This window comes from Zea mays, chromosome 10 (genome assembly GCF_902167145.1).
Source record: "Zea mays cultivar B73 chromosome 10, Zm-B73-REFERENCE-NAM-5.0, whole genome shotgun sequence".
Lineage (NCBI taxonomy): Eukaryota > Viridiplantae > Streptophyta > Magnoliopsida > Poales > Poaceae > Zea > Zea mays.
Genome location: NC_050105.1, coordinates 9,738,286 through 9,760,530, shown reverse-complemented (window position 1 = coordinate 9,760,530; position 22,245 = coordinate 9,738,286). Strand labels below are relative to the sequence as shown.

Genomic DNA, 22,245 nt, shown 5'->3' with positions numbered 1-22,245 from the left:
TGCTTGCAACCATTCTAAGTAGTTATATTACATACATGCATATATGTTGTCATAAACATGTTACAGTTTTTAGGACTAAATTAAACATGAACATGTCTAAGTTCGTTAAAAAAAAAGCAGTTGCGTCGTTTATATCCTGTTCTCAAATTTGCCAAATACATAAAAAAAATGCGAAAACGATTGGGATAACTGCAAATACGAATTTGAGCAGGTTGAATGTAGAAATGGCAGAACGGGATCAGTCTGGACCTTTTCCACCCCCTAGTCTGGACCTTTTCCAACGGTCCAACCTCAGAACCGTTGTCACAAACAGCAAGGTGTTTGTCCTGCCGGCTGGATCAGTTACAACAGCTTCAGACTGACACGTTCTAGATCTCCTGTGAGCTGCTTCTGCAGATCTTTCTTCAATGTGTCTCTGGTTCTAGTACCCAGCCGAATTTCCTTGAGGCTCGCGAGAAATGCTAGCCCACAAATTCCCCCCTGAAAATCAGCGTGTATCAGCTCGAGCTTCGGCATTGCCTGTTCTTTAAAAGATACTATCTCGCAATCTACGTCTTTGAGCTTCAGCACCATGAGCTCCGGGAAAGAAGATGGACCATGGAAAAGGAGCTCGCTGTTGTCCATAAAAGAACCATGACACAGAGTCAGCATTGTAAGATTTGGTAGCTGTCCAATAGCTTGCATGGGATCAGCTGAGTCAATTTTGGTATTATACAGCTGCAACTTGGATAGATTCTGAAGCTTATGGATCCACTCATTTATTCTGACCAGCTTGCCTTCCAGCTTGAGGCTCTCAAGGTGTATTGGTGGCAACAAATCCCCACCGAAACAACTATCTAACCCTAAACCCTTCACTGACAGAGATCGGAGTTGCTTGTTAGCGGAAATGACAGACCAGAACTTGTTGCTGTATTTGCTGTGCACCCCAGCCACAGCAAGCTTACGTAGCTGAGTAAGCTCTTCAAGTTCTTTCAGAGCGGTCTTGCTCCGTGAAACATCGACAACTCCTAGTGTGTGCAGGGCTTTCAGTTTCCTGATTCCTCTAGGAGCTTTAACGCCCCCAAATAGAATCATATTTAAGGTGGATATCATGTTGAAGTTGAATACATCTCGCCTGTTGAAACCTGCACCCATAGCTTCTGGCCTCCAGCAGAAATAGCAAATTGACAAGCCAAAGATGAACCGTAGTAGACCCATACGGATGTGGTATAGCAAAGATGTGCAGCAATTATTCTTTCTCATGGGAACATACTCCCTTACTCGTCTGGAGCCATCTGACATTTCACTATGCCACAAAAGAAAAGCATCTTGGACTATCCTCGGCATGGCATCATGGGATACAGATCTGGGGTCATATATCAGGTGATTCTCGAAATCTGGAATGAGACAGCTTTTACTAGATGAATCATGGCGATAGTCATAGGCGAATCCATCATCAGCACCAGATGCAAGAAGTTGCTCTAGCTTCTGTAGCTTGGTGATCGCAGATGGAAAACTAGCTATTCTTGTACCTCTACCATCCAGAGTTTGGAGGTGCCTCAGATTTCATTCCCAAACAACTTGGAAGGCAGCAGATATCGTAACATCCTCGTATAGACAGGTACTTCAGGTGAAGGAGCTGGCCAATCTGATCAAGATGACGATCTCTTAACCCAAATGTATCACCCAAATCGAGCACTCTGAGAAACCTCATCTTATCAGAAATAAAAAATGGTTTCCATTCTCCAAACACGGTCAATGACCGCACATGCGACAAGTCCAGCATGCTCTCCACCAGTACATCTTTATCTCTTTTCCAGTTGCTGCCTATAGCAAGATGACGTATTGTACCTTGTGCGTCGCTCAAACAACACCCTTCCTCCAGAGTAAAAGCAAGGTTTTCCTCCCTAGCCTTTAGTATGCATATTTCACGGATGATATCATGAAGCTGACAAGAATCAATGGCCCCACCATACTTAGTGTCCTCTTCCAACAGCAGGATCATGCTCCTATCCAAAAGCTCCTCAAAATATCTGTCACCAACTTCTTCTGCACTCATGCCATGCATTCCTCTACAGTAACCCTCAGCAATCCATCTCCTTATCAAACGTTTCCGCTTAATTTTGTAATCTTCTGGAAATATGGACATGTATAAGAAAGCGGACTTGAGATGGTATGGTAAACCGTCATAGCTCCTCATAAGAACTGTCTTTATACTCCTAAGTTCCGGATTCATGTCCAATTCAGCCCTGATGCGATCATTGACCTTCCTCCATTCAGTAGCAGTTTTGGGCTTATTAGCTAGGAATCCACCTATTGCAGATATTGCAAGGGGAAGTCCATGACACTTCTTAATGATTAGTGCTGCTTGATCCAACATATCAGTACCTAAATTTGTATTTTCAGTGTGGTTGTTAAACACCTGCAGCAAATGTAGCTAAGCTTAAATACAACATGAAATGGAAAAAACAATTGTTTTTAACTGAAAATACAAAATGCATGTCATTGTTTGACCAATAATTTTTGTGAAGCTGAAGCAACATTAAAAAAAAAACTGTGGGATCTGTCTTACTCTACAAGCTTGCACAGCCTTTCTACTAGCATTATTGGGGAGCAAACATTAGAGTGAAACAAATGTAAGAACAATAAGATGACGACTTGACCAAATCATAGTTATTGAAACCGAAATGGTCATTAAACTATTAGGCTATCTAGCTCAAAGTTAATTGGTGTAACCGCTTATTCGTATTTAACATTAATAGATTCGTAGTTAGAAAGCTCAGTGGTGAGAAGTCTTCCTACTGAGCCAAAAGGTCCTAGGTTCGAGCAGTCTCTTTGCAAAATGATGGATTAGGTCTTACCTCGGTTATTCCATTCTTGCCACTTATATGGGAGCCACCAGACTGAACGTGTCCTAGTTTTCTAGTTTAAGTATGCATGCCAACTTTTGAGTCTAAAAGAACAGTATGTCAACTTTTGGTTGTGATTTCTAAGCCATAGTTGCAGCTGCGCTGTAGAGATCACAATGCCGGTAGAGCTTATTGTATTTTTTTTCGAAAGCGCAGGAGAACTGCGCATCATTTTAATTAGAGAAGAAAAAAGGTCCATAATGGACCAAGGTACAATGCCCTAAGCAGGCTTAATCAAAAAACAAAAAACTCACACCACTCCCTAGAACCTGTGAAGGTTATGCGCGAGCTCTAAGCCAAAGCTCTGAAGATGCTTGGCTCCAGCCGTAATCCAACACCCAATCTTATCAAGAAAGACGCATCTGATAGAGCTTAGCGAAAGGGTCTCCCCATTAAAGACAGCTTTGTTGCGGTGGATCCATAAACACCATGCCCCCAAAATGATGATGTTGTTCATGCCCTTTCGCTTACTTTTATGAATCTTCTTACTTGTTTTTCGCCACCAATCAGCAAAGGAGGTCTCATCTCCTGATGGAGAGAGATTACCTACATCCAACACGAACAGAATGGAATGCCAAAACTGTCTTGCAAAGACACAGGTACACAAAATATGTTGTATGGTTTCCTGCGATAGATCGCAGAGTAGGCAAGACACTGGGTGGTCCAGACCTCTCTTCTCCAATCTATCTGAAGTCCAACATTTATTCCGAATAGCCAACCACAAGAAATACTTGCACTTTGGGGGAGCCCACGATTTCCAAAGCCTCTTCCAAGGTTCAAAAATAATAGCTCCCATAAAAAAAGCCCTGTAACAAGACCTAGAAGAAAACTGACCAGAGGAAGTATGCAGCCAGGTGTGAATATCCGCCTCCTGTGTTAACACAATATTGCTTACAGCATCCCAAATCAGCAAAAATTGTCGGATCCCCGTCCAGGAAAGAGGTGTCAAGATGTCACTGATCCATTGCTGTCCTCCAAGAGCCTGGGCCACTGTTCTAGTGGAGACAATAAGTTTATCAACCTTGGAAACGACATTAGGAGCAAAATCATTGATGCAGCCGCCATTTATCCATCTATCAGTCCAAAATAAAGTTCTGTTTCCGTTGCCCACCGCAGTAATAACCGAAGCATGAAAGAACTTCCTGACCTGCAAAGGCACAGGCAGCTTAAGCCCATGCCAGGGCTTATTTGAATCTGTTTTCTCCAGCCACAGCCATTTAGCTTGCAGTGCCCAGCTCTGATAATACAAATTTGGGACCCCAAGCCCACCAAATAAAAGCGGCCTTGTAACGACATCCCAAGAGACTAAACAGTTACCTCCATTCACGTCCTTTCTGCCTCTCCATAAGAACCCTCTGCGAATCTTATCAATCGATTTGATCACCCACTTGGGAATACTCATGGCAATGAGAAGATAAATAGGGATGGCAGAGAGAACAAAACGCACCAACGTCGTCTGCCAGCGAGATTAAGTAGCCAAGCCTTCCAATTGGGGAGTCTATCTGCTATCTTCTAAACCCAGTCCATAAGATCTGCCTTTCTGAGCTTTCTATCTGATATTGGGAGACCCAAATAAGTACAAGGGAAGGACGCCGAGCTACAAAGGAGAAGGTTGCATCCCTGCTGCACAGCTTGGTCGCTACATTTAATTGGGATGGCGCAGCTCTTGTTCATATTACACACCAGTCCAGACGCTGAACCAAAGCAGTCCAATATTACCTTAACACAGTTCAGATCTTCCACTATAGGTTTAACAAACAGAACCACATCGTCGGCATAAATAGAAATTTTGTTTTGGACATTCCCTTCCTGAAGGTTATGAAGCAACCCCCTATCTTCGGCTAGCAAAAACATACTGCTAAGGACATCCATGATTAGCACAAATAGCATGGGGGAAAGGGGATCACCTTGGCGAAGCCCTCTCCGATGCCTAATAGGAAGACCAGGAGACCCATTCAGCAGCACTTGAGTGGAAGATGAAGCCAACAGATTCGAAATCAATTTTTGCCAAATATTTCCAAATCCAAGGTGAGAAAGCACCTCAATGAGAAAAGCCCAAGAAACGGAGTCAAAAGCCTTGGAGATGTCCAATTTTAAAAATAAACTTGAGACTCTTTTTTTGTGAAGAGATTTAATAGAGTGTTGCATCATCATGTAATTATCATGAATCGATCTTCCTTTCACAAGCACTTTGATTAGCAGCCACCAACTTCTGAAGGTGGGGGCCGAGCCTATTAGCTAGCAACTTTGTAACCAATTTAGCGAAGCTGTGAATTAGGCTAATAGGCCGGAAATCCCTGGCTGACAAGGCATCCGTTTTTTTGGGGATAAGCACAAGATATGCTGAATTCAGCAGCCCCAAACTGTGAGCATTTCCAAAACGAAGATATTCCAGCACAGCCATAATATATGTCTTAATGATGTGCCAAGCAGATTTGTAAAACCTTCCTGTGAAACCATCAGGGCCAGGTGCTTTATCATTGGGAAGGCTTGCAATCGTATCCTGAACCTCCCTTTCGGAGAAAGGAGATTCTAAATCGCTTAGGTCAACTGGATCCCTGTGGCAATTTAGCAAATTAAGAGTGAAAGGTCTCTGGATTTCAGTCCCCAAAAGATCTGAAAAGAAACTATCCAACAGCTCCTGCATCTGGTCATGGTTAGTCACAGTCCTACCCTCATCCTCCAAATGAGAAATAAAGTTTCTCTTTTTTTCTAAAGCAAGCCTGCATATGAAAAAATCTTGTATTTGCATCCCCTTCCTTCAAATACTGGATCCGAGACCTTAATCGGGCGATTGTCCATTGTAAAGAAGTTAGGACGAGACAATGTTGTTTCAGTTTTCGCAGCAACCAAACCTCTTCCACAGCCAGGGTCCTAATATCCTGGGCAATCTCCAGTCTGTGCAACACCTCGCGAGCCAAACCCAATTGAGTCTCAACATTACCCACCATTTTATGCCCCCAAGACTGTAGTCTTTTGGACAATCTCTTCAGCTTCATGGACACTTTCTCAAGAGGATAGTAACAATGAGCTGGCTGATTCCAGGAGGCAGCAACCTCCTCAAGGAACTCAGGGAGCTTAAGCCAAAAACTTTCAAAATGAAATCTGCGCTTCCCCCTAAGATCCATCTTGAGTTTGAGAGTCAAGGGACAGTGATCAGAGGCCTCAGTGGCATTACTAAAGAGCATACAATCCGGAAAAAACTCTTCCCAGCTGTTAGTGCAGAATACATGATCCAGCTTGACAAGGGTAGGGTCTTCTCTCTGATTTGACCAGGTGAATCTCCTCCCACATAACGGTATTTCTTTTAATTCCAGAGAATTGATCCAGTTTTTGAAATCTCCCATCAAAGGTCGATTAATATTGGAATTATTCTTATCTTCTGCTCTATAAATCATGTTAAAATCCCCAGCAATGATCCATGGCCCTTCACATTCATTCCTGACCACACCGAGCTCCTGAAGAAAGGCTAGTTTGAGGTTATCTTGATGAGGCCCATACACACCTGTGAACCACCAGAGTTGACCTGACAGCAACTGAAATTGAACTGACACTGAGAACTCCTTGATGACAGAAACTCCAGTGGAAAGAGTTCTGTCGCGCCATGTTACAAGAATACCCCCCTGGTTCCAATGGCGGGGCTAAAAATAAAATTACCATATGCCGACCCAAGAATTGTAATAATATCAAAATCAGAGATGGATGACAGCTTGGTCTCTTGCAGGCACACAATAGAAGGCATTGTGTCAAGAACCAAAGATTTAATAGAGTCTCTCTTAACACGATCGTTGAGACCCCTCACATTCCATATCAGAATACCATTTGAATCCATGAAAAACAAATTCAGCCAGCTCCACCAAAACGCACAGCTCAGGACTGCCCAGGTGGGGGCACCTCCCAACCGAACAGGGCTGCCAGCGCAGTAATATGCTCTCTAGAAAGAGGTGAATCAAACAGTTTAGCATATCTTCTTGCATCCGTGAAGGAAATATTCTCTCTCTCGTCACAGAACCCCAGATGCTTGCACACCTTTGCAGCAGAGGGAGAGCCTAATTCAGGTGGTATCTTGGCCACCCTCCTGCTTCGCCTTTGGTTGAAATTGCTAGGAATCAGCTTTCTCTTTCGTTTGACTGGTTGGATAGGGGCTGGCAGGATTCCATTGATCTGTTTTGTAATTCCATCTTTAAATTTCTGCAAAGGAGTAGAAGTTCCAATCTCCTCAGACTGTGCTAGCTGAACCGAGATTTTTTTACGAGCATAAACCTTGAAGCAGGGAGGTTTGGCCCTGATATTGTAGTCCCATGAAGAAACCAGAAATCTTGACTCAGATTGCTCCTCCAAATTAAATGTTGATTCCAAAGGAACTAGAGCATTCCCGGAAAATGGCCAAAGTCATATCAGCAGTCTTCCCACCGGTGGAAACTACAGAATCCCCAACTGAAGCAGGAAGGGGTCTAATATTGGCAATAATTGGCGCCCCTAATGCAGGAGATGAAGGATTGCCAGGGACGGAGTGAACAGGCGCCTGCAACTCATCAACCGAGGAATTTGGAAGAGGAGCGGCATCAACTGTTCCACCTCCCCCATAAGGAGTGATACGTGGTCCCAACCGTGCATGAACGGAGGTCCGGACCGCAGAGAACTGATGATTTGGAAGGTGCTTCCTCTGACGCTGATGCTTGCTATCCCGATCTTCATCATCATCCGGGGAGGAAAACAGAGGCTGCTCCTCAACCGGCAATGCAACCGGAGTAGTCACCTTCACCGAAACGGAGTAAATCAATGTGCGAGGGAAGCAGGATCCATCTTCACCAATAGACGTCGGCTCTTCAACATGGAGATCATAGCGAGAGGGCAAGCAATCCATAGAGAAACCCCAAGCCTTCAGTTTCAGAACTGACAAATCCGTCCCATCAACAGAATCCGGATGTAATCCCTGAACAATGTAGTGTCCACCGAGTAGATGCTCTGCCGTATCAATCCCCCAGAGGTGTGCCAGAATCCCGCCAAGTTCAACATCCATAAGCACAGGGAGGGCACCTCCACCAGAAGCTGATGCCTGACGTGACCACCTCCTAAGATGCAGCCGGAGGGGGGGTATTGAAAGGAATGTCCACCAGCCAAGGCGCGAACAGCGTGTTCCACGGAGGGGAAGAAAGCCAGGTACAAGTTGGACGCAGCACGTCGGATTTGGAGCGCATCAGCCTCAAGACCATACTTCGAGGCGAGCGCCTCCAAAATCACAGCGGCGCAGTCAGAACCCTCTTGGCCAAGAACATTGACGATCAGAGCACGCTGAAAATCCTCCTCCGCCTGGTCGATCAACCTTGAATGCTTAAGGATATGCGAGCGAGGGGGGTGCACCACCGAAGGCAAGGAAGAAGAAGCCAATGATGAGACCCGACCAGGTGCGCCCAAGTCCTCCCGGTCCATCCTTCGACGCCTCTGTCCACGGCGAGTGCGCTTCATCTTCTTCATTCCATCACCATCACCGCCGACCCGCGAAACACCTTCCATATCACAGAGAGGAACTTTCTCCGGGACGACCTTCCTGGGAACTGGACGCCACACCAACACCTTCGCTGGGTGATGCAGAGTCTTCTTCCGACGTGGACACGCGCGCACCCGATGCCCAGGCAGGCGGCAATGGAAGCACCGCACCAAACTGCCACAGTCAGCCGCACGGTGGGACGGTGAGAAACAGTTGAAGCACTTCCCACGTAAATCAACAGGAACGGGTCTGGGGGTGCAAGGGAAGAGGGGGGCAGGGACTTCGACGGCGAGACCGACGTCCCACAACCTTCACCCAACCACCGTCACCAACATCAGCGCCGCAGGCAGTGGACCTTCCGTCCACCAACGCCTCCTTATAAACCATCGTTGTGCCTTTGAACGGCCACCAGGAAGAACCGCTACAGACTGGGCGAAGAGAGGAGAGGAGGCCGACGCCGGGGTAGCAGGTTGGGTGGCCGCCGGCCTTGGGAGGATGACCGGCGTGAGGCTGTGGGTTGGAGGGGCTGAGGCGTCGGCCGGAGGTGGAAGGTCAGGGGACGGGAGCGGAAGGGACGGGAGCGGAAGGGACGGGAGCGGAAAGGACATCGTCCAGGACAGTAGAAAGAGAAACTAGTTTTGAGCCTATTGTATTAAAGAGGAGTACTACGAGAGTACTCCATCCGATGTCCTATTAGTTGTCGTTTTGGACAAGATTCGAGTCGAACTTATAAAATTTTGACTACAAATAACTACTTTGTTATTTAGTTTTGAAACCTAATATTTATATAAACCGATTTCTCTTAAAAAGTACTTTTATAGAAGTATAAATGTCTTAAGAGTTTATTTTTATATTTCAGCAAAAAAACATTGGACAAAATTATATTTTGGAGACAATGTCGTCTAAACGACAACTAAAATGACACCAAAAAGGTCGCCACTGTACATGATAATGTTAAGGCCCATTAGGCCCAGGTCTACTGCCTATATATATATTATATAGTCCTTAGGGACTAATCATCATTTGTCAATCCTAAGGTTAGTAACATGGTATCAAGCAGGTTACGATTAGGGTTTTTCCTAATTTTTTAGCCGCCGTCGCGGCCTTCCCATCCTCAGCCGCCGGCCGCCGTCGCGGCCTTCCCATCCTCAGCCGCCGGCCGCCGTCGCGGCCTCCCTATCCTCAGCTGCCGTCCGCCGTCGCGGCCTTCCATCCTCAGCCGCCGTCGCGGTCCCCCCATCCTCCGCTGCAGTCGCGGCGCCGCCGTCCCTGCGCGGATCTCCGTCCCGCGCTGCGGCCCGCGCGGATCTTCGCCCTGCGCTGCGCCGTCGGCTGCTGCGGCCTGCTGTCGCGGCCACCCGGTGCCGCCGCTCCTGCGCGAACTCCGCCCCGCGCTGCGCCGTCGGCTTCTGCGGCGGCTCCTGCGCGGACTCCGCCCCGCGCTGCGCCGTTAGCTTCTGCGGCGCCATCTCCTGCACGGATCTCCGCCCCGCTGCTCTGCGTCATCCATCTGCGCTGGTCGCCTGCACCGTTGTGGATCTGCCCCGCCACTCTGCGCGGATCTCTGCCCCTGCGCGGATCCTTCTTTCTGCGCGGATCTCTGCCCGTCTGCTGCGCCGTTGCTGTCGCTGCAGTCTCCTGCGCGCTGTCCCCGCAGGCTCCTGCACGGATCCGTCCGGACTCCTGCGTGCCATCAGCCGCACACAGGCCTGTGCACTGTCTGCAGCGCCGGTCAGATCTGCTGCTGCAGCCCCGGCCAGATCTGCTGCAGCAGCCCCCGTGAGATCTGCTGCTGTCCTGTGACTTCGCACAGTCTCGGACTCTCGATACCATCAAGCCAGTTTTTTTTCAGATCTGCTAATCTTCAGCATTTTATTGCTATTCACTATGTCGACCAACGCTATTGTTGTCAATATTGTGCTTGATGGGCAGAATTATCCAGAATGGGCTTTTTGTGTCGAGACTGCATTAAGAGGTCACGGATTACTATTTCATTTGACTGAAGATTCTCCAGTTTTAGCAGCTGATAGAAGCAATGCTGCTGCAATCAAGACTTGGCAGATAAATGATGGCAAGGTAATGGCTGCAATGGTCAACAGCACTAAACCAACTATGATTATGAGTCTGTCCAAATTTACCACTGCTAAGGCTATCTGGTCACATCTGAAGGATCGATTTGTTCAGGATAGTGGTGCTCTTCTACATACCCTTATGCAACAGACTCATGTGATTGAGCAACATGATATGTCCATTGATGAATATTATTCAGCTTTTGATCGGATTATGAGTGCATTGACCTCCATGGTGCCCGCTTGTACCGCTGTGCCTTGTCCAGCCCACAAGTTCATTGACAAGTTCTTTACCTACAGATTTGTTATGGGAGTTCGACCTGAATTTGATTCCCTTCGTGCAAGGCTCCTTCACAGTTCAGATACTCTCACCATGGCTCAGGCTTTGTCCGAATTGCTTGCTGAAGAGACTCGTCTGAAGTCTATGTCCTCTATTACTGGTGTGAGTTCTCATAGTGTGTTGGCTGCTACTCAGAGGTCTAGGAACACTTCCTTTCCGCCTTGTGAACACTGCCAAAAGACCACTCATCGGTCTGAGAACTGTTTTGCTAAGTTTCCAGAGAAGCTGGCTGATTTTCGTGTCCGTCGTGCTACTCGTGGTCGTGGTACAGGACCATCTTCTAGAGGCTCAGTTGCGGTTGCTGCTACTTCATCTGCTGGTGCTTTGTCATCATCTTGGGTTCTTGATTCTGGAGCTTCCTTTCATGTGACATCTGATAAGTCACGGCTGACGTCTACTACACCTGTCACCGAGGGTACTTCTGTTCAGACTGCTGATGGTACTTTATGTCATGTCACCCACAAGGGTTCTCTTTCTGATTCAACTTATACTGTCCCAAATATATTTTTTGTACCTCAATTATCCATGGATCTACTATCAGTTGGTCAAATTACCGATCACAATTGTTTTGTTGGATTTGATGACTCATCTTGTTTTGTACAGGATCGCAAAACAGGGGATGTGATTGGGACTGGCCGTCGCCGTAAATCTTCGCCTCGCCTTTACATCTTGGACACCTTGCGCCTTCCTTCATCCCCTACAACTACACCTCATGTGCTCGCTGCTTCGGGCCCCACGACGTCATTCGCCCAGTGGCATCATCGTCTAGGTCACTTATGTGGATCCCGTCTGTCTACTCTAATAAAGTCAGGATGTTTAGGCTCTACTCATGTTGAGTCTAGTTTTCATTGTAAAGGTTGTCATCTTGGAAAACAAATACAACTTCCATATTTTACTAGTAATTCCCATTCTGCTAAACCTTTTGATCTAATTCACTCTGATGTTTGGGGTCCAGCTCCGTTTGTTTCTAAAGGTGGTCATAAATATTATGTCATTTTTATTGATGATCATTCTCGTTATACTTGGCTTTACTTCATGAAACGTCGCTCGGAATTGCCTTCTATTTACAAGTCCTTCACTCGCATGGTTCACACCCAGTTTTCTGCTACTATTAAAGTTTTTCGTTCAGATTCTGGTGGTGAATTCCTATCTGATCATTTTCGCCAGATATTGACCATAGAGGGTACTCTAGCTCAACTTTCTTGTCCTGGTGCTCATGCCCAAAATGGTGTTGCTGAACGCAAACACCGTCATATTATTGAGAGTGCTCGTACTCTTTTGATATCTTCTTTTGTGCCTTCACACTTTTGGAGTGAAGCTGTTTCCACTGCCGTGTATCTCATTAATAGACAACCTTCATCAAAACTTTCTGGTAAATCACCGGGTGAAGTTCTTTTTGGGACTTCTCCACGATATGATCATCTTCGAGTGTTTGGATGTATATGCTATGTCTTGTTACCACCACGTGAGCGGACTAAATTGACTGCTCAATCTGTAGAGTGTGTATTCCTTGGATACAGTCCTGAACACAAAGGCTATCGTTGTTATGATCCATCTACTCGTCGTATTCGGATTTCTAGAGATGTGAGTTTCAATGAAAATCGCCCCTTCTTTCACAACCAGTCTACTCACTCCACCTATTATCCCACAGAATCTACTTCTTTCATGTGTCTTCCTTCCATTCCTCCATCTGAACCATCATCTTCTACATCCACATCTGATATTCTCATTCCCATAACACCACCTTCCACCTCCACGTCATCCACCTCTTTCTCTTCCAAACCACCTATCATCCAAACCTACATTCGTCGTTCCCGCTCTATCCCTACGGCTGGTCCTGATACTGATCCTGTACCTGAGTCTTGTACTAACAACTCTGAGTCTAATGATTTTTTTAATCAGGGATATCGTCTTCGTGATCGTGGTACTATTGAACCTCCAGATCGTTATGGTTTCCCTCGGACTGCTGTGGCAATTGTTGAACCCACTACTTATCAGGAAGCTTCTGGGATTCTTGAGTGGCAGCTAGCAATGATTGATGAATTGGCTGCTCTTGAACGCACTGGTACATGGGATATTGTTCCTTTACCCTCACATGTTGTTCCTATCACATGTAAATGGGTCTTCAAAGTTAAAACAAAATCCGATGGTTCCATTGAGAGGTATAAAGCTCGTCTTGTGGCTCGTGGTTTCCAACAGACTCAAGGACTTGATTATGATGAGACTTTTGCACCTGTTGCACATATGACTACTGTTCGAACCTTGATTGCAGTTGCAACCTCATCTTCTTGGACTATCTCCCAGATGGATGTTAAGAATGCTTTTCTCAATGGTGATCTACATGAAGAAGTTTATATGCATCCTCCTCCGGGGGTTGATACTCCATCAGGGCACGTTTGTCGTCTCCGTCGTGCATTGTATGGGCTGAAACAAGCTCCTCATGCTTGGTTTGAGAGATTCATCTCTGCCATCACAGTTGCTGGTTTTTCTTCTAGTGAACATGATCCTGCATTGTTCGTTCATGTCTCTCCAAAAGGCCGCACTTTACTTCTATTATATGTGGATGATATGCTGATTACAGGCGATAACTCAGAACATATTTCTCATGTCAAGCAGCATCTTAGTAAGGAATTTCAGATGTCTGATTTGGGTCCACTTAGCTATTTCTTGGGCATTGAAGTTCAGCAGACTCCAAAAGGTTTTTACCTGTCGCAGTCCAAGTATATACAAGACCTTCTTGATCGCTCTGGAATTACTGATACTCGCACAGCTGCAACACCAATGGATATTCATTTAAAACTTCGTCCGAAGGATGGGACACCTCTAGCAGACCCCACTCGATATCGTCATATTGTGGGTAGTCTTGTTTATCTCACCATCACCAGACCTGATATTGCTCATGCTGTTCATATGTTGAGTCAATTTGTATCTACACCAACTTCAGTTCATTATGGTCATTTGCTTCGGGTGCTTCGATATTTACGTGGGACACGATCCAGATGTTTACTCTATGCTTCTGATAGCCCCCTTCGGCTACATGCGTATTCTGATGCCACTTGGGCAAGTGATCCTGTTGATCGTTGTTCTACTACTGGTTACTGTATTCTTCTTGGATCCTCTCCTATTGCTTGGAAATCCAAGAAGCAAGCGGCCATATCTCGTTCCAGTGCGGAAGCCGAACTTCGTGCCCTTGCTACTACCACTGCTGAAATTATTTGGCTCCGCTGGCTATTGGCTGATCTTGGTGTCTCTTGTGACACTCCTACACCTCTGTTATGTGATAACTTGAGTGCTATATAGATTTCTCATGATCCAGTGAAGCATGAACTTACTAAACACATTGGTGTTGATGCATCATTTACTCGGTCTCATTGTCAGCAGAAGACTATTGATCTTCAATATGTACCCTTAGAATCTCAATTAGCAGATTTCTTCACCAAAGCACAAACAAGAGCACAACATCAGTTCCACTTGATCAAACTCAATGCTTCAGATCCTCCATTTCCACATTGAGTTTGAGGAGGGGTGTTAAGGCCCATTAGGCCCAGGTCTACTGCCTATATATATATTATATAGTCCTTAGGGACTAATCATCATTTGTCAATCCTAAGGTTAGTAACAGATAAAAGATAACTGGATTCTCTATAACTATCCTATCTTCCAACGCCACCTCGTGTTCTTCCCATCCCTATTCTAGTTCTCCCAATCTCTATGTTATTCTAGACCATGAAGCTAACCTAGCTATATATGTTCCATTGATGTTTGGTTGAGTTTTAAATAGGGGTGAAAACAAGACAGATACATTTGGATATGGGGTTATTTTGTATCCTACCCTAATATATTTCTCTCAGATACATGATCGGATACGGGTAGTTAAAATTCGAGACGGATACAAGACGGGACCGAATAATAATTCAGGCGGGTAAGAAACATATAACGGATATTACTTGGGTAGATAACAGATATTTGTTGGGTAGTTCGCCCTGATAATATTAATTGCCCAACCGTCCAACAAACAAATAAAATAAGAAATATATAATCATGTACATGATAGCTCAAATATAGAAAAGTAAACCGATAAAACTGACATCATGCAGTTCAAAGTTACTAATCACGAAGAAAATTATAGAAACAACAACACAATTTTAAAAATATCGACAACATATCATCTCTTTTAGGCATAATCCAGAAATTCACAAGTATATAACAAATAATAGATAATTGGCATTAATTAACATGTTAAAGTGTTTAACACTTTCACATCATAAATTCTAGTTTATCTTTTTAAGTCCACCGTACATGTGAACTCAAATACAGAAAGGTCGCCACTGTACATGTGAGCTCAACGACATTTATCTCTGATCCAATTTTTTTCCTAACGCACCATTTGGATTCTTGGAATTTAATTCCATTCTAATAGTAGTCCGCATTGGCTCCGGAATGTCTGGACAAAAATGTCGGACCGTCCGCGATGCGCGAGATAGGACGCTTTGAAAAACTCGACCTGCGGGGGTAAGACAGCCCCCGAGTATTATATTAAGAAGAAGACCTTCTCACACAGGTCGAGAAAACCCCCAAACCCCTGCGCCACTCATACACACGCGGCATCGAAGCCCATGTGAGAACGACCGCGGCTGGGGTTGAGCCTTAGACCCGTGCTTTGGCGTGGAACAGACGAGAGGATTTTTTTTAACCACAGCCTGAAATTCGCCCCATGGGGAGTCACGTCGAACCCATGGGGATTTTTTTAACCACAACCTGAATATTGACATATGCTGTTTTAGTACTTAAGAACGTATCGTACGTTACTACGCTTACCATTTATGTTTAAGTATAGAATATAAAACAGAAAAGTATATGTATTGTGTTGGCTAGATGGATATGAATGTAGGTTTAGAGTTAAAAACAATGGTTCAAATCTCTATTTATACATAATTTTAGCATTTTTATTTAAATATGGGGGGCTTGAGAAAGCTGGTGCTTTAGGTGGTGTTTAGGACTGCTCCAGCTCCTCGAAATTTAGTGGAGTTGGTGGAGTAGGACATTAGGTGTTCTAGAAAATCGTGGAGCTGAAATTGCGAACCTTTAGATGACAGACCTGTTTGGCACAGCTTCAGCTCCTGATTCTTAGCTCCAGATCCTAATCCTCCTGAGGAGCTGAAAGCTGATACTCCTGATTCTCCTAGAGAATCAGAATCATTTTTTTTTAAAAAAAACTGTTTGCCAAGTAAACTAATTCTTGACGTCTGAGAGTTGTGGTTTATTGCAATTGTCTATTTTACCATTTTGCAGTACAACTTAGTTTCAAACCAATAACAAGAATGCATATACGAAACGACTTTTGATTGGGTAGAACCACTCTCTCCAAGAGAGAACCGCACCTGTTGCTGGATAGAACTGGCGGCTTCGGCCTGGACAGAACGTACTGGGAAGCGTGGGAGCTCTTTTGATTGGCCGGCATGGTCGCGCTGCTGATACGCCAGGCGGGGGAGGCAGGGGAGCGCAGGTGAGGGCCGGCGTGGGGAACGCAGGTGGAGAGACGGGGGAGGAATCCCAGGCGGCGACGCAAAAAAAAAAAAATTGTTGGGATGAGCGCCGAACGGACGGGACGGGAGAGAGGCGCTCAATGTTTGTTGGATGGCAGGTGCGGGTAATTTCGAGTAAATTCTAAGGAGAGATTTATAGTTGGTTGGTTGAGAAGCCATTTTGACGAGGGAGAACAGGTTTTTTCAAAACGACTCTTAATCCTTATGTGAGAATCAGTTTAAAAAACACCCGTATGACACGGCTACTCCGAGTACCAAACAAAGTGCTGGAGTTTACCAAACAGATCCTTAGATATGTCATTTTATTTATTATTTAAATTTAAATAAACTATTTAAAATTTAAATTATAAACAATAGCTCCACGCTGAAGCTGAAACCTAGAGCGGTCTCAAAAACATCTTTAATATAGTAGAGAAAAATGGAAAAAAGAGTTAATGAAAAATAAAATAGGCACAAGAGTTTCAACTTAACTTGAAGAGAGGAAAATTTCAATATCAATAGAAAAGAATAAAATTTCAAAAATATAAATTTAGATTTGATTTATGATGCAATAAGAGCCACCATTTAATGTTAAGGTTTGAAAGTAATTGCTATCAAAATATAGAGAGATGCCACAGAACAGTAAAGATGTGTATATGGATAAAAATATATAATTAGGCTATCCGCACTCATACTACTCTAAATTTCTACCCTAAAAAGAATATTCTGTCCTGATCAGCACTCTATACCACAATCCTCCGCACTCATATTTACTCTATATTCCAACCCTATACCAACTACCGTATATTATATTATATTTTTCCCACTCCGCGTGCATGCATGTGCTGTGAACGGCCGCGTGCATGCATGTGGGCCCGCCTCCCCACCTCCGCGTGCATGCATGCATCTGCCTCCGCCGGCTGCTTGCTTGCATGCCTCGTTTAGCGCATGTGCGTCCGAACTCTACATTTGCAGCTCGATCACGCGTAGAGTCTAGCACCCAGTCACCCGCTGCAGGTGTTTCTTTACGCTATATGGGATAGAGTCCAGCACCCAGTCCTCCACTGCGGGCAGCCTTAGTGCCTTAAAATATATAGTAATTAATATGTTCATGATAACTAGACATAGACTATAAAGTATCTATTATATCTATCATATTAGAAAATAAATAAAAAAAATAAGTAATTCTTATCAGTGAAATGTACTCTCTTTATTTTATATTATAAGATGCTTTAAGTTTTTTAGCTTTTGCTATATATTTAGATGTACTATCAAGATATATTAAAAACATATATATTTAGAAAACACAAAATATGTTATAACTTAGAACGAAAGGATTATTTGGCATTACAATATACTTATATCTTCTAAAATTTTATCCGGTGTGAGAGCACGGGTTGATGGACTAATAGTAATAATTGACAGAGGAATGTTCAGAAGTACCTTCTTTAGGAAGAGGGCAAGTGCATCCTCTTCTTGTAGGACTTGAAGTTTGTGCGTGTTCATGTCTCCTCCCGAACAATATTTGGCAACACTATATTCTCTTGTGGTGACTATGATGCGTTTAGCCTTTGCCCATTGGTCTCGAACCAAGTTCCATTCTTCAATAGATGATAGGTCATCAAGAACAATGAGATAGTTCTCGTTCAGTAGAAGCTGGTCTATCTTTTTTCTTAAGACATCCAACTTCATATTTGCTGTATTAGAATCGTGGAGTAGTTGCGAAGCTAGGGTTCTGATGAGCACTTCATTGTCGAAAGGACGCGTAGCAGTGACCCAAGCGCGCTTCCAGTTCCAGTCATCAAGCTGTTGGCTTCTGTAGATGCTTCGGACAAGAGTAGTTTTCCCAAGTCCTCCCATTCCCCACACAGAGATCACCTTACAGAGCTTGTCCGAAGGTTGACCAATCAAATCAATAACTTCAGATTTCTCAGTCTTTCTCCCAACAAGTACATCATCATTCAGTGTCATTGTCCTCATGCGATCAAACTTTTTGCCAGTAGTTGAGGTAGAGAAACTATTTCCTGTACTCTTTGGTGGTTGATATTCTTCCTGTATCTCACTAATAACCTGATGAACACACACATTTATGAGGAATCGAGGACATGACATGCATGACGAAGAAAGAATAACCATAGTTGTGTTAAATGATTGAATTTGTTTCCTGTTTCAGTACAATTAAATTTGAGACTAAACCCATTAACTATAAGGAATATAATATAAGTGAATTGTTCACCTCCTCCTATCAAATTAAACTTTTGGATTGAACTGGTTGGTGCATGCAATTTAATAAACAGAACAATAACCGGAAGGAATTGTTAGATGGAGACTTACCTTCCTATGGAACAGATAAAGTGTTTGGTCATACGGGAGCTGCTTAAACTCGGACATTTGGTATGGTTGCTCTGTACATAAGCCTGCAACCTCAACTTGCTGAGTGGACACTATGATTCTGCTCTCTTTCTTGTTGTCAGGGAAGAACCTTCTGATGCGTTGCCACTCTTCTACTGTGCATAGGTCATCTATTACAATTAGATAGCTATTGCTACTCAACTGTGTAGTAAACGTGTGCACTAAATCACTTTGGTTCATCTTGTCCATCTTCAGAAGGACAGTAGCCCCAACATTTGTTGCTTCTTCTCCACCTTGAGGCTTATCATGGAAATTCTCCAAGAATTGCCGTACCATGCTACGAAGAAACTCTTCTGGATTGAAAGGGTGGATCAGCCTAACCCATGCCCTGAGTCCATACTTTGATGCCACACTTGGGTGATCATAGACCTCATGGATGGCGGCCGTCTTCCCACGATCACCGGTTGTTCCACACACAGCCACGACCCTCAGGTCGACCTCCTTGCTAGTGACCAGCTGCAGCAGGTCTGCCTTTGGTTTTTGACGCTCTACACCATCAGAGGCAGTAGTTTGCTCCGCCGCACCGGCAGGCTTGGATCTTGAGCCATCCTTGATGAGGCGGTAGCGCAGGTTCCTGTTGCTCACATCCTCGACCTTGGACCTTAGCTTCTTCACCTCCTTGGCTATGCGACGTCGATCGCACGAGCTACGGGGGATGCACCCCCAAATCGGCTTCTTCCCAACGTCGATGCCGAAATCCATGAGACTGTCCTCCACGTTGTAGGCCAGGTCGCGGACCTGCGTCACCCAGGTCGTGACCACCTTGGTCTGGCTTCGCTCCTCATCGGCTGTCATCAGGAAGGACTGCATCATCTGCAGCTCGTCCGTGATGAAGGTCACGTCGTCCTCGACGCCGAGCTGCAGTGCGACCTCCTCTGCGGCCTTGGACTTGGCATAGCTGAGCGCTCCGCCCAGCACTGCCTTGCCCAAGCTCAGCGCCGTCGCCTCCATGACTTTCTTCTAATCACATAATCGATTTGTGGAAGAGACGATGCTGCTATTCTCAACACCAAGCAGACGTTCTAATGAGAAGAGAGCTGAGCTGACAGTGGGTTTTTGTGTTTGTGTCTTTTTTTTTTAGGTTCTCGATCGACACAGCTGGTCTTGGAATCTGTCCACAGCGATGCATGATGGTTGTCGAAGTAAAGAAGATGTTTGCTGTTCAAAGTAGGGAGCAGATCGGTTGCTGCATGCTCAAAGTAAAGTAGATGTTCCATGAGTTGCTCATACGTAAAGCAGATATTCCATTGGTTCCAGATGTTATGGCAGTTGAGATTGAATCCTACGTCTATTATTGTTGCTACATTGTCACCAGTGGCGGAGCCAGGATACTTCTAAGGGTAGGGCCGAAAATAACACTAAAAAATATTTGTATCGGCTAAAAATTTTAAACCATAAAAATGCATAGATAATGACACATATAAGATTCATATGAACACAACAATTCTAAAATAACGTAAAATTGACTAAAACAAGTGGTTACCTAATTAAGAAAATGATAGATCTTTGTCTCAATGACCAATTCATCAATTACTTAGATTGCTTTCATCAACAATAGAAATATTTCCTGAAATTGAATGACATTACGTTATTACATAAGTAATCAAAGAAAACAAACTACAAAGTATAGAATTGTTTGAACTAAATGTACCACTCTTACTTGTCTTTGGTATTTGCTCCCTTCGTGTTCTCATGGCTTGATAATGCTCTATAATTTGACGATCTTCAATACTTGCAAATATATCCCTCTCGATATAGCAAATCATACAATGACTCATCCATTCATCACCCATCTTATTTCGCAAATCTGTCTTGATGATTTTCATGGCTGAAAATGCTCTTTCTACAGTTGCAGTTGCAACAGGCAAAATCAAAGCCAATTCAATTAGACGATAAACCAATGGGAATACAGTCTGTCTATCTGTCTTAACCATCTTCATAGCAAGATTACCAAGATCACAACATGATAGGAAACTTGAATCTTCTCTTCCTTCGGTAATGAATGTATCAAGTTGGTCTCTAAGAACTATACAATCATATTCTGTGAAGTCATCAACATAAATTTGTGCAAGTTCAACAAGCTTATCTTCATCATAGTTGGCAAAAGAATTACTAGGATCAAGACAAGTAACACATCTCAAGAGTTGAGTAGACCTTTCAGCAAAACGATTGTTAAACTCAACTATAACTTGATCCAACACCACATTGAATATTTCATGATGAAGATGCTCATAATAAGTAACCAACTGTCCTCTACGGCCTCTAGAACATCCTCTTCTAACTATTTCCGCTGACATATCCGGGACAACAATATTATGCTTGAGACAAAAATCCTTGGCCTCTTCAAAAATAGCATCCCAACCATGGTGTCTTATCTCATTTAATTTTTGCAATGTGACACCAACCAATCCTATGGCACGAATAATATTTTGATCTTTCTTTTGCAAGCATTGTGACAGGTCATTTGTCTTACCCAAAACTTTGATCATGAGGTGTAACACAAGAACAAACTCAAAGCTCTCCATTTTCTCTAATAAACCTGTCGCTGTGGTTCTTTGTGCTAGATTAGTGGCATCTTGACATACATTCTCTAACACCTCTAAGACAGCACTCCACATGAGTTGAAGACGACATAAGGTTTTATGATGTGATCCCCATCTAGTATCCCCAGCTCTTGTTAAATTAGTTGCTTGGTTTCTCCCCCTCCCCCTTAACATGTCATCATTCTCTAACCTTTGAACAAGATTATCATGGTGACATTAGGCAAGTTGATCATGTCTCTTACAAGAAACATTAACTATGTTGACAATCAAATTGATATAGTTGAAGAAATCCATAACTGAAGAGCAACACTTGGCCACAGACACAACTACCAATTGTAATTGATGGGCAAAACAATGAATATAAAAGGCATAGGGGTTCTCATCCAATATCCTTCTCTGTAACCCATGGAATTCCCCTCTCATGTTTGATGCTCCATCATATCCTTGCCCACGTAAGTTTTTTATAGAGAGACTATGTTTAGAGAGCATACCATCTAAAGCTTGTTTAAGTGAAGATGAGCTTGTATCTGTAACATGTTCAATTCCAAGAAATCTCTCAATCACCTGGCCTTGATTGTTGACAAATCTACATGGGAAAGTAAATCAGTAAAAATTACCAGCACTGTTTATAAAAATTTAATAATTACAACAATAACTTACCTCAAAATCAAAGCCATTTGTTCCTTGATAGATGTGTCTCGGGCCTCATCGATGATTATAGCAAATTTCTTATCCCCAATTTCAGCTAAGATGACTTTTTTGGTCTCTTCTGCACAAGCCTCACAAATTTGCTTTTGAATCTCCGGTGATGTCAACATACAATTTTTAGGAGTGCTATCAAACAATTTCTTAGCACTTGAATCCTTCATTTTGTACCATTCAAACATTTCTAAGAAGTTGCCTCTATTATTTGAGCTAGTACACTCATCATGACCACGAAAAGCCAGACCTTGCAATAGAAGAAATCTGATAACACC

At 43.9% G+C, this 22,245-nt stretch overlaps 2 protein-coding genes across 2 annotated transcripts; one reads left to right on the top strand and one right to left on the bottom strand.

Annotated features, from left to right (window-relative positions):
* On the bottom strand, positions 1 to 19,824 carry LOC103642293 (probable disease resistance protein RF9). Its single transcript, XM_020545712.1, is given in 4 exon segments — positions 1 to 1,548; positions 1,550 to 2,401; positions 17,757 to 18,383; positions 18,648 to 19,824. Coding segments are annotated over 4 exon segments (3,714 nt in total). The 5' UTR covers positions 19,677 to 19,824; the 3' UTR covers positions 1 to 342.
* Positions 10,189 to 11,807, top strand: LOC109943008 (uncharacterized). The gene is made up of 2 exons (XM_020545713.2): positions 10,189 to 11,227; positions 11,392 to 11,807. The coding sequence occupies exons 1-2, from the start codon at positions 10,267 to 10,269 to the stop codon at positions 11,433 to 11,435; spliced, it is 1,005 nt and encodes a 334-aa protein (XP_020401302.1). The 5' UTR covers positions 10,189 to 10,266; the 3' UTR covers positions 11,436 to 11,807.
* Positions 19,825 to 22,245: the final 2,421 nt, after the last annotated feature.

Excerpts from the sequence above, each read along its gene's own strand:
- LOC109943008 (XM_020545713.2), top strand. The coding sequence starts at position 10,267 with ATGTCGACCAACGCTATTGTTGTCAATATTGTGCTTGATGGGCAGAAT. Across the intron at positions 11,228-11,391 it reads TTCTGTTCAGACTGCTGATG|GATCGCAAAACAGGGGATGT; the intron begins GTACTTTATGTC and ends TGTTTTGTACAG.